The sequence below is a fragment of the Leuciscus leuciscus genome (genome assembly GCF_965113295.1).
Source record: "Leuciscus leuciscus genome assembly, chromosome: 12".
Classification (NCBI taxonomy): Eukaryota; Metazoa; Chordata; class Actinopteri; order Cypriniformes; family Leuciscidae; genus Leuciscus; species Leuciscus leuciscus.
The window spans coordinates 674,730-688,528 of NC_138736.1; the positions used below are offsets into that span (position 1 = coordinate 674,730).

Consider the following 13,799-nt stretch of genomic DNA (forward strand, 5'->3'; position numbering starts at 1 on the left):
TTGTTGCCTTGGCTCACTCAGGTAACTATAAAAGCATCCAGATTGCACTGTCAGTTTGTTTTGGGGGATATTGGCATATGGTTTTGTTTTGGGGGATTATTGCTGCTCTCCCTGCTCTTATCCATGCTAGGCTGCATGGATGCGCAGGGAGTTCTCGCCCAGAATGGAACCATACCGCCAATCCAAACTGTATGCTAATTGTCAATATACTGTATTTGACGGTAGTGGTCCTGACAGAAATCAAGCGTAGCGTTAGTTCTGGCAGGTCACGTTAGTCAAGCTCGCATCAGCTGACCCTCAGCTGATCCACATCTACCTATAGGAATACGACGCCTATCACCATATACATATTTAAGCTCCTTCAGTATTATCAGCAGCAGCTATCGCGTTTCTCAGGAGCTAATTCCCCTCCTCCATCCCCAGCTCCTCCTCTTGCCCAGTCAGGATTTGACATTCTGATTCCCCTTTAATCAGATAATTATCGAATAATGTTGTACTTTAAAATCTTGAATTAAATATATTTGCAAATCTTCATGTTGGTTCTGTTCTGTTTACCCCAAGGGGGGTTATTGCTGCTCTCCCCGCTCTTATCCATGCTAGGCTGCATGGATGCGCAGGGAGTTCTCGCCCAGAATGGAACCATACTGCCAATCCAAACTGTATGCTAATTGTCAATATATGAAGCGCCACCCTCCACCTATCTACCAATCACGAAGTCAGTAGTGTTTCGGCATCGGGGTTGCCAGCTCTGCTCTAGTTACCACAGCTACACGCAGCCTACGTTCCTGCTGGATCCTGCAGCCTATCTGGCAACCTCGAGTCAGGGGGGAGGGGGAGGGGATACACCGCTCTACAGTAATTTGAAAGTGATTGCAGTACCAGTTTTGGCCACAATCTTACATACGGCTCCTTTAAGTAAAGTGTTACCATAACTTGGCTAATATTGAATCAAACTGTTTTTTTGTTCCTTTTAAATCTGAAACTGATGAAAAATCACATTCTGCAAATGTTGCAAGAGCGACGAGAAAAAGTCTTGTTTAGTTGATCCAAATGGTCTAAAAAACTCATACATATATTTCTACGTTGTGAACTTAGTAAACTTTGGCAAATGAGTTTGCGAGCGACACACAATCTGAGCGGATCCAGAATTACACACACACACACACACACACACACACACACACACACACACACACACACACACACACACACACACACACACACACACACACACACACACACACACACAGAGAGACAGAGAGAGACGCAGTGAAATCACTGTATTTACAGCAAAAGAAATCAGGCCGTTATTACAGAGCACAAGTTCTGCTGTCATCTTCGAGTTTATAATATGATGCCATGATTTATGTATAGTGCAGTTTCTGACAAAGAACTACTGTATGTATTTTTGAGTCGCTGTTTACAATATAAAATATACTGAATAAAAACTCAAAACAGTCATTTATGTTTTTCTTGCTTAGCATTTTTTTTCTTGCATTTCATTAAAAATATCTAAACATTCTTAAATCAAGATACATTTACTGGGGAAGAAAATGACTGATAAAATCATCAACTAAGTCTGTGCTTAAAACAAGATCAAATATCAGTCAGTGGAGTCAGAAGAATCATCACGTTTTCTCTTTGAATGAAGTTTATTTTTCTCTCTAAATGTCTCTTGATATAAGAATGTTTAGATATTTTTAATGAATCCAAAACAATAATACTGAGGAACTACACACACACACACACACACACACACACACACACACACACACACACACACACACACACACACACACACACACAAACTCTCTCTCTCTCTCTCTACATACATGTGTTTGCATAATCTATAGCATTAAATCCACAGTCTGCGGTTTCACACACTCTCACAAACACAGTGTGTCTCAGTGACTTCATGATGGCAGCTAAAGCTCTGATCCTACCATTGTTTCTGGGTCATCCAAAAATACGCATATAAAACAAACAGAACACGCATGAGGACGAGAAGAGCAGAGTCAGGTTGAGGAACCAATCAGTGAAACAAACGGAAGTGGGAGAAAGAGAGATCGTTCACGACGGGACAGCAGAACAGAACAGAACAGAACCAGAACCAGAACCTGAACCTGAACCAGAACCAGAACCAGAACCACAACCAGAACTAGAACCACAAATCCCCTTCCATTGAATTGGCTCCATCACTATCTCTCCTCTCTCCACCTATAGCTGGTGTGTGGTGAGCGCACTGGCGCCGTTGTACTGTGGCTGCCGTCGCATCATCCAAGTGGATGCTGCACACTGGTGGTGTTGAGGAGAGATCCCCTGATATGATTGTAAAGCGCTTTGGGTGTACAGTAGTACATATGAAAGCGCTATATAAATGCATCATTCATTCATTTATTCATTCATTCACAACCAGAAACACAACCAAAACTACAACCACAAGCACAACCAGAACCACAACCACAACCGGAACTAGAACCACAACCGGAACTAGAACCACAACCTGAACCAGAACCACAACCTGAACCAGAACCACAACCTGAACCAGAACCAGAACCACAACCAGAACCACAACCAGAACTAGAACCACAACCACAACCACAACCACAACTAGAACCACAACCGGAACTAGAACCACAACCTGAACCAGAACCACAACCAGAACTAGAACCACAACCACAACCTGAACCAGAACCACAACCAGAACTAGAACCACAACCTGAACCAGAACCACAACCAGAACTAGAACCACAACCACAACCTGAACCAGAACCAGAGCGAGAGAATATCTGAGACGAGGCTGGTGGGATTTTATGATTTATTGTAATTAATACGAGCACAACACTGATGCTTGAAACATCTCTGACTACTCTTGCTCTCAGAACAAAGAAAGCCTTGCATCACCACGTTTTGTTTACAAATCTGGCTTCAATAAACTAAATTAATATTTATCATATAAACAAATCTGTGTCTGTTCCATGCATCCATATGGCAGTTCCAGCTGTATACTGTACGAGTCCATCCTGGCTTAATGTGGATATCTGCATGTTAAATACTATAGATCACAATATGGAGCCGAATGAGCACATGCAAATATCAGTTTATGAGTCTGTTCGTCGTCCTGCATTCTTCACACACTGTATAGATGTGCTGTGAGCCTGCCCTGCACAGGGGAAGTGTGTGTTCATCGATTCAGCAGATCTAATGCTTCAGCTGCACTGCTCAATACTCACCAAACTACAAACACACACATGTACACGCTCTCTCTCTCACACACACGCACATGTACACGCTCTCTCTCTCACACACACACGCACATGTACACGCTCTCTCTCTCACACACACGCACATGTATACACTCTCTTTCTCACACACACACACACACACACACACACACACACACACACACACACACACACACACACACAGAATCTCTCTCTCTCTCTCTCTCTCTCTCTCTCTCTCACACACACACACACACACACACACACACACGCACATGTATACACTCTCTTTCTCACACACACACACACACACACACACACACACACACACACACACACACACACACACACACACACACACACACACACACACACACACACACACACACACACACTCAATCTCTCTCTCTCTCTCTCACACACACACACACACACACACACACACGCATGTACACACACACACACACACACACACACACGATCTCTCTCTCTCTCTCTCTCTCTCTCTCTCTCTCACACACACACACACACACACACACACACACACACACACACACACACACACATACACACACACACACACACACACACACACACACACACACACACACACACACACACACACACACACACACACACACACACACACACACACACACACACACACACACACGATCTCTCTCTCTCTCTCTCTCTCTCTCTCTCTCTCACACACACACACACACACACACACACACACACACACACATACACACACACACACACACACACACACACACACACACACACAGGAATATGAATGCACGTGGATCATTAACACCAGCGCTCTGATATGAATATTCATAACACTTCCACTTCAGAGAACAGAGAGTCTCAGTCAACTGGCCGTAGTAAAAAAAAAAATTACTTAAAGTCATCATGAAATCAAAATGGACAATTCTTGTTTTGTTTTTTAATGGAATATTGCAGTGTTTATTCTAAATGATTTATTGTGCACATCATTATTGTTTTAATAATCTTGAATCAGAATAACTTCCCCTCATCTCTTTGAGGGCGGGGCAACCTGTCAATCACAGGAGATCAGCCAATAGCAGACCACAACCATCAGCACAATTCCCCACAGACACAATCAAGCCCCGCCCACATTTGTTCTTGTTCCTGAAGCGTTTCACTCGATATACAACACAATCGAGGAAGAAAAGACCAGCGTAACTTCCCTTTCATGCTGACTTTAACACATTTTGTCCATTAAAAGTATCCGTGCATGTATTGAAATGCATTAATTTGCGAGACTGAATATGGCATGAGTGTGTGTGTTCAGAGACTCATTCTTCTCTTCATCACAGGAGTGTGTGACACATGATAATGGACTCCAGCATTAGACAGGCTGATGTAAAAGCACGCACACGGACTTAGACGTTAATGCAGTGCCACTTTAATCTCTCTATCACCGATTCTCTCTCTCCTAATCTCTCAGTCTGCGGTGAGCTTTATCCATTACCACCTCCAGAAGTAAAGCCACAGTCCTGTAGATTATTGTGTGAAGCAGAAACACGTGATACTCACACTGGAAGTAGAGCTCCTCGTCTCCCTCCTGACTGGCTTTACTGTAACCACACTGTCTGAGGGACAGAACAAGAACACAGGCATTACTAACAACTCATGCTGAAGAAAACAACACTTCAGTTACCGGCTGGAAGAAAGGACAACACAACACTTACAATGACAACCACTGCTATATTGAAGTTATTTATGAACATGCCTGATCTAAACAAAACTGTAACTGACTGAACTTGCTTATGATAATTATTTCCTTTGAGACAATTTATTATTATTATGTTTTTTTTACTCAAAATAAATAGTTTAAAGAATCTGGTCACCCAATAATGAACAATCTGTCATTATATATTAACATTTTTAAATGTGCTTGGACTTTTAAGATTCACCATAAAACTGACCCAGACTCTGCAAAAAAAACCTTTAGTATTTGCCTCGTATTTCGGTCTTGTTTTCCAGCACAAATATCTACACATTCTTAAATCTAATAATTGAATAAATATCTAATAAAAAGCAAGACAAAAATACTGAGGAAGAACATCATTTATTGCAGTGAACTATATTTCTGTCTTTTGAAGACGTATGAGAGCTTTGTGTGAGAAACAAACCAAATTAAAAAAATATATTTAAAGTGTAACTTGCAGGTAAAATTTTTCTCGAAGAAAATGCAATAAACATAAAGATAAGAACCGCCCACCACTGTTTTGTATGTTTTTCATACCAAAATGCTGAATATAATATGAAAAGTTGGTACTTTTTAGTGGTTTTAAGCACTCCCGCTCCCTTCCACTAGGCTGGGCGGACGTCATAAAAGGAACTCCAAGCCTAGAGTTACTGTAGTCTAATGGCAAGTAGGCTAGCAGTTATATTGAAATAACTCAATTGTAAACATAATCGTGTGTGCTGGCTTCAAGAGGACCGTGATCCTGCCAGAAATGATAGTAAGCTATTCGCAAAACAAACGGGTTCAGGCAGCATGCACGCAAAATTAAAACTTTTATTTTGACGGGTTGCTGTGAAGACCTTTGAGTTTCTGTGCGTGTATGATATAACGATAGTTTTTCTCAAATGAAACGGTAAAATGACTCAGAGTGGCTCTGGAGATGAATTTCATCATGTCATCATATCGTGACTTGGCAGCAGCTAGACTGAAAACAGCGCGAGCATCACTCGTGCTTCAGTGTGTGTGTGTGTGTGTGTGTGTGTGTGTGTGTGTGTGTGTGTGTGAGGTAAATGACACGCGCGTCTGCGCCATTCATTCACACAGAGACAAACAGAACATGCAAGGTTAATATTTAAATAGTATTTCTGCAGTTTAATATACACAGACACTATATCGTGGTATATATCGGCTACAGTGCTCATAGTAATGAAAGTTAGTCTGGAGCCCCGTGCTTAGATAAACATGGAAGCGACTTTCCCACCTCCTCAGTCTCCCAGTCGTTCTCTATAATCAAGTCACAAACAGTAGGAGTCTAGCAGAGTCTGGTTGCAACTTCCTTTTATGACGTCATCACCCAGTTGCTGTAAAAACACGCTACCTTTGAAGAAACCCCAATAAATGTTATTTTAACGCATTTTAAGACAGAAATTTTTACATATATACATATTGAGCACTTTAATTTACACATTAATTGGTTGTGGTGGTTAACCTGCAAGTTACACTTTAAAGAAAATCGTCCATTCCAGTGAGATGATCTTGAGAACCAGATCTCAGTTCAGAATGGTTTTGTAAATCAACCAGTAACAAAATGAGAAAACTTTTTAAATCATTAAGAGATTTTATCTAAGGTCACGGTGTAAATGCAGAGATTTCCTGGTCTGAGAGTCATAGTGTGTGTGTGTGAGAGAGAGAGAGAGAGAGAGAGAGAGAGAGAGAGAGAGAGAGAGAGAGACCGAGATTGAGAGAGAGAGATTGTGTGTGTGTGTGTGTGTGTGTATGTGTGTGAAGAATAAGGCGCCGCAGGATCCGATGGCATTCAGCCGTTTTTACATTGTGGATTAATGTGACGGAGACACTGGAGAAAGACATGCACCGCAGGAGGAATTAGAGAATAGTTTTTTAGAGAATAAAGTAATGTTGTTGTTTTTTTAAACATGATTTCTGTATTACAATTCTTTTTTATTTAATTTAATATTCTTTATTTATTTTATTACTATTGTTTTATGTTATCATTATTTTTGCTATATTTAGCCATAAATATATATAACATTGTATTTTTTATTTAATTTAATTATTATTATTTTCTGTACTAAATGTTCATTTTCTGTGTTTTTCTAATGCTTTGGCAATACAAAATGTATATTTGTGTCATGCCAATAATGCTTTCTGAATTGAATTGAATAGAGGCACACACTCTCTCACTCACTCAGACATATACACACAAACACTCACTCACTCACTCACTCTCTCTCTCACACACACACACACACACACACACACACACACACACACACACACACACACACACACACACACACACACACACACACACACACACACACACTCACTCACTCTCTCACACACACACACACACACACACACACACACACACACACACACACACACACACTCACTCACTCACACACACACACTCACTCTCTCTCTCTCTCTCTCTCTCTCTCTCTCTCTCTCTCTCTCTCTCACACACACACACACACACACACACACACACAAAAATAAACAAAAAATTACAGCACCTTTCCTGAGCTCATGGTTGCTTTGCATGGAAATGTAGTAATTACTTTTAAAAGCATTTGCAATGATAGAGTGGTTAAAGGGATACTTAACCTCTGGAAAGATGAATGTGTATTTAAAATAGGTCATTTATGTAGAATAAATGTGAATAAATGTTTGAATTTGGAGCTTTCTAGACTGAGAAAAGCCAGAAAATGTATTTTTGGCTTATGTGGATGAAAGACAACAACTCCCAGAATGCACTTGCTTCGCTGCCCTAGGAGGCCACTCCCAAGCCACGCCTACCGGTTAGAGAGCGCAGTTGAAAACAAGAAGGTTAGGCTACTAGTGAGTCTCCGTGACGAGTTTGCCCGGGATATCGAGATGGCTCAAAATGTCCGGGATTCGGCTTTTGCGTTCCACAGTTGCCTTTCATCATGTTTACTGTGGCGAGCAGGACGAGGCTGAGGTGCGCGGGAGAACGGCGCGCGGCTGGTGGTGCCATTACTGAGACGCACAGGTCTCCTATCTCTCACGGAGGAGCGGGAATTTTCTTAGCAACGTTAAAACGCACATCAGCCGATCACTTGTTTAGCGTTCATGTAAACACTACATTCAGATTCACCAATCGGAATGAATTCAGTTAGATTGAAACAAAAGGTGTGCATGTAAACAATGAATGGCGACTGCAGAAAGCAAAAGCCGAATCCCGGACATTTTGGACGATCTCGACGGCCGGACATGTCCGGGAAAAAGAGGATGGTAACCCCTACTACTCATCTTTCTCCTACTACTCAGCTTTCTCCACAGAACAAGAGCCTGCTAGCTTAGCTTCCAAAGAAAGACGGCTGAAACTATGTGTACATTCTGTGAGTGAGATCCCACCCTCTATGGGCGGGTTGAAAACATGCGGGACAGCTCCTACTACTGGCTGTAGTCTTTAGCCTCCGGCCAGAAAATCCTCCGATGACGCAAAATGACGATTTTTGCGTCATTGGAGGATTTTTTCCAGACAAAAAATACATAAATCTCTCATCTCAGGGGGATATGAGGGTGGAAAGCACGGTAATTCGAAAATACTACAGGTTTTCTACTAATACAAAGCTTAATGCTAAATCCTGAAGTATCCCTTTAAGGGATTATTTTGAGTTCATGAAACGGGTGATAATAGCAGGTGTAATGAGGCCCCTGTTAGGAAACGTGAAAGACGGGACAAGCGAGAGAAGGAGGAGAAACTCAGGCATGCCTGTACCTGGAGTGAGGAAGAGGAGGATGAGGAGGAGGAGAAGAGGAGGAGAGCAGAACCACACGAGTACGAGATACACTGGAGGATCTGGAGAAACCACTAAAGAAGAGAAGGAGGAGGGCCTCACTGTTGGGTCATTCAACCCGATCTCACGGGTTTTACGAGGTGGCTAATTCGTATGAATTCATACGACCTCATCCGTACAAATTCATCAAATTTTTGCTAAATCGTACATATTTTACAAGTTTCCAAATTCATATGAATTCGTACGAATGACCTACCCATGACCCGCCCCTAAACCTACCCATCACGAGGGTTTAGACAAATTGTATGAATTTGTACGAATTTGCCACCTTTTAACCACTCGTACAAATTGGTCATGAGATATCGTTAGGTCATTACAGGAAGTGATGACACCACTTCCTATCACGCCACCTAAGTGCTTCAATATTATTGATCTGCCTGCATTGACACCATTACATGAGAACTGAACTGAGCTGGATTATGAAATCACTGTTTTCTCCAGAGCGTATATATATATATATATATATATATATATATATATACATACACACATACATACATACATACATACATACATACATACATATACACATAGTATATATTTTTCTATACCTTTATATATAAATTAATTAAATTAATTACTTTAGTAACAACAAAAATGAAACATCAATGAAACAAAGCTGAACTGTGCTGCTATTTTCTTCTAGAAACAAACTTTGTTGCATTATTTTCCTGTTATCTCTGTAAAGCTGCTTTGAAACACTGTAGTGACTTGATAAAGGTGACTTGATTTGACTTGACTAACACCTAACCTACTTAAAAAGAATAAGAGCATTTCGCCCCAAAAAATATGTTCTATCATCATTTACCCGAACGTCCTTTAAAACTGACATGTGTTTGAGTAAACAATGACAAAATGTTAATTTTCATGTGAATTGTTTAAGAGAAAAATACTAGGGCAAATAAGGAAGAAGGAGTGAAGAGAAGAGAAAGAGTGAAGAGAAGAGATGAAGGAGTGAAGAGGAGAGAAGAGAAGAAGTTGTGAAGAGAAGAGGAGGAGTGAAGACAAGAGAATAGATGGAGTAAAGAGAAGAGAAGATTAAAGAGTGAAGAGGAGAGACGAGAAGAAAAGAGATGAAGGAGTGAAGAGGAGAGAAGAGATGGAGTGAAGGAGAGGAGAGAAGAGATGGAGTGAAGAGGAGAGATGAAGGAGAGAAGAGGATAGAAGAGAAGTGAAGAGTAGAGATGAAGAGGAGAGATGAAGGAGAGAAGAGGATAGAAGAGAAGAAGTGAAGAGTAGAGATGAAGAAGAGAAGAGGAGAGAAGAGATGAGGAAAGAAGAGATTAAGGAGTGAAGAGGAGAGATGGAGTGAAGAGAAGAGAAGAGAGGAGAAGAGATGAAGGAGTGAAGAGGAGAGAAGAGATGAGGAGAGAAGAGATTAAGGAGTGAAGAGAGAAGAGATGGAGTGAAGAGAAGAGATGAAGGAGTGAAGAGGAGAGAAGAGATGAAGGAGTGAAGAGGAAGGAAGAGATGAAGGAGTGAAGAGAAGAGATGATAAAGTGAAGAGGAGAGCAGAGACTAAGGAGTGAAGAGAAGAGGTGATAGAGTGAAGTGGAGAGAAGAGATTAAGGAGTGAAGAGAAGAGATGAAGGAGTGAAGAGGAGAGAAGAGATGAGGAGAGAAGAGATTAAGGAGTGAAGAGAAGAGATGAAGGAGTGGAGAGAAGAGATGAAGGAGTGAAGAGGAGAGAAGAGATGAAGGAGTGAAGAGGAAAGAAGAGATGAAGGAGTGAACAGAAGAGATGATAAAGTGAAGAGGAGAGCAGAGACTAAGGAGTGAAGAGAAGAGGTGATAGAGTGAAGAGAAGAGATTAAGGAGTGAAGAGAAGAAGGAGTGAAGAGGAGAGAAGAGATTAAGGAGTGAAGAGAAGAGATGAAGAAGTGAAGAGGAGAGAAGAGATGAAGAAGTGAAGAGGAGAGAAGAGATGAAGGAGTTAAGAGGAGAGAAGAGATGATAAAGTGAAGAGGAGAGCAGAGACTAAGGAGTGAAGAGAAGAGATGAAGGAGTGAAGAGGAGAGAAGAGATGAGGAGAGAAGAGATGAAGGAGTGAAGAGGAGAGAAGAGAAGAGATGAAGGAGTGAAGAGGAGAGAAGAGATGAGGAGAGAAGAGATGAAGGAGTGAAGAGGAGAGAAGAGAAGAGATGAAGGAGTGAAGAGAAGAGATGATGAGAGAAGAGAAGAGATGAGGAGAGAAGAGATTAAGGAGTGAAGAGAAGAGATGAAGGAGTGAAGAGGAGAGAAGAGAAGAGATGGAGTGAAGAGAAGAGAAGAGATGATGAGAGAAGAGAAGAGATGATGAGAGAAGAGAAGAGATGAAGGAGTGAAGAGGAGAGAACAGATGAAGGAGTGAAGAGATGAGGAGAGGAGAAGAAGGAGTGAAGAGGAGAGACGAGATGAAGGAGTGAAGAGGAGAGAAGAGATGAAGGAGTGAAGAGGAGAGAAGAGATGGAGTGAAGAGGAGAGCAGAGACTAAGGAGTGAAGAGAAGAGGTGATAGAGTGAAGAGGAGAGAAGAGATGATGAGAGAAGAGATTAAGGAATGAAGAGAAGAGATGAAGGAGTGAAGAGAAGAGATGATGAGAGAAGAGAAGAGATGATGAGAGACGAGAAGAGATGAAGGAGTGAAGAAGAGAGAACAGATAAAGGAGTGAAGAGGAGAGAAGAGATGAGGAGAGGAGAAGAAGCAGTGAAGAGGAGAGAAGAGAAGGAGTGAAGAGGAGAGAAGAGATGAAGGAGTGAAGAGATGAAGGAGTGAAGAGGAGAGAAGAGATTAAGGAGTGAAGAGAAGAGATGAAGGAGTGAAGAGGAGAGAAGAGATTACTGAGTGAAGAGAAGAGATTACAGAGTGAAGAGGAGAGAAGAGATTAAGGAGTGAAGAGAAGATATAAAGGACTGGAGAGGAGAGAAGAGATGAAGGAGTGATGAGGAGAGAAGAGAAGAAGGAGTGAAGAGGAGAGAAGAGATTAAGGAGTGAAGAGAAGAGATGAAAGAGTGAAGAGGAGAGAAGAGATTACGGAGTGAAGAGAAGAGATTACGGAGTGCAGAGAAGAGATTAAGGAGTGAAGAGAAGAGATGAAGGAGTGAAGAGGAGAGAAGAGAATGAAGGAGTGATGAGGAGAGAAGAAAAGGAGTGAAGAGGAGAGAAGGAGTGAAGAGGAGAGAAGAGATGAAGGAGTGAAGAGATTACAGAGTGAAGAGGAGAGAAGAGATTAAGGAGTGAAGAGAAGAGATGAAGGAGTGAAGAGGAGAGAAGAGATTACGGAGTGAAGAGAAGAGATTACGGAGTGAAGAGGAGAGAAGAAATGAGAAGAGAAGAGATTAAGGAGTGAAGAGAAGAGATGAAGGAGTGAAGAGAAGAGAAGAGATTACGGAGTGAAGAGAAGAGATGAAGGAGTGAAGAGGAGAGAAGAGATGAGAAGAGAAGAGATTAAGGAGTGAAGAGAAGAGATGATGAGAAGAGATTAAGGAGTGAAGAGAAGAGATGAAGGAGTGAAAAGGAGAAAAGAGAAGAGAGGAGAAGAGATTAAGAAGTGAAGAGAAGAGATGATGAGAGAAGAGATGAAGGAGTGAAGAGGAGAGAATAGATGAGGAGAGAAGAGATTAAGGAGTGAAGAGAAAAGATGAAGCGGTGAAGAGGAGAGAAGAGAAGAGAGGAGAAGAGATGGAGTGAAGAGGAGAGAAGAGATGAAGGAGTGAAGAGAAGAGAAGAAGAGAAGAGATGAAGGAGTGAAGAGAGGAGAAGATATGAAGGAGTGAAGAGAAGAGAAGAGAAGAGAAGATTTGAAGGAGTGAAGAGAAGAGAAGATATGAAGGAGTGAAGAGAAGAGAAGATATGAAGGAGTGAAGAGAAGAGAAGAGATGGAGTGAAGAGAAGAGAAGAGATGAGATGAAGGAGTGAAGGTGAGAGTGTGTGTGGATGAAAGCACTCTGCAGGAGATTCTCATTGTCATCAGATCCGAGATGCAGAAATGCATGAACATCTTTAAATACAGACTTAAAATAAATCTGAAACCTCAGCACTAAATACAGGACTAGCTGAGACTGACTGGACTGCCAAGACTTTTACACAAAATTGGATTGAAAATATTACCAGTAAATAACCACATATATTCCAGTGAAAATGAAAACTGGATAACATGAAAATAGCATTATTTAAAATGTTTCTTGTTGTTTATAATGTGGGTCCGGAGTACAACTTATTACAAACTTTGATTTAGCATATTTATGAAACATGCCAAATTGTGCTGACCTAATTTTTGTCCAGGCTGTTACACAAAGAAATTATGAACACGAGAAAACAAGAGAGAACTAATGAAATATTAATGAGTGATTATGTAGTAGTCAGTGTTTGCTCTTTCTTGTGAGCTTTTTGTTTTTCTATGCATTATTTTGCATAGTAATATAAAACCTGAAGCTGTAGTTTGCCTGTTTTGCCAAATAATTTAGTCAAATAATCAATACCCTAACCAAGTTTAGTGTTTTGTTCTTCCCTCATATTTAAAAAAATATATATATATATTCCTCATATTTTAATGGTTTAACTTGTAGGGTTCCTTATGGAGAAAATGAACCAGAACCCGTCTGTTACACTACTATGCACTTTCACATACTATTTTTTACAATATTATGCATTATGCTAGTATTTAATCTCAAGCAGTCGCAGACACACAGGCCAGCGGCTCCAGATGATGCAAGAATATTAAATGTACATAAGGTGCAATAATCCGCTGACTGTGTCAGTAAATAAGTATTATTAATAATAAAAGATGTTATTTCTGAAATAGAATGAGCAAAAAAATAAATAAACAGGACCCAGATTTCAGAGCTTTTTTGGAACAAAATGCATCTACAAAGCCGAAACACGAGAGAACTGCTAGTGTTTAAAGATTCAGATGTGCAAAAATGTGTTTGTGTATAAACTAAAGCTATCAAACAAATCAATTACATCAGATGCCAATTATTAATTGTTGCATATTGTGGCGTTAAGTCAGTGTACTGCCAGTGTGTTATC

At 40.8% G+C, this 13,799-nt stretch overlaps 1 protein-coding gene across 2 annotated transcripts in view; it reads right to left on the minus strand.

The window, feature by feature from the left end:
* LOC309510924 (ephrin type-A receptor 7-like) overlaps positions 1 to 13,799 on the minus strand; it is a 39,697-nt gene that overhangs the window by 24,026 nt on the left and 1,872 nt on the right. Inside the window, exons 2-3 of one of the 2 annotated variants that reach the window (XM_082185922.1) lie at positions 8,711 to 8,803; positions 4,791 to 4,846 (exon numbers count right to left, since the gene is read on the minus strand). In XM_082185922.1, the coding sequence (XP_082042048.1) occupies positions 4,791 to 4,846; positions 8,711 to 8,803 (149 nt within the window). The remainder of the gene's footprint in view (positions 1 to 4,790; positions 4,847 to 8,710; positions 8,804 to 13,799) is intronic. The other variant, XM_082185923.1, reaches the window with a different exon arrangement.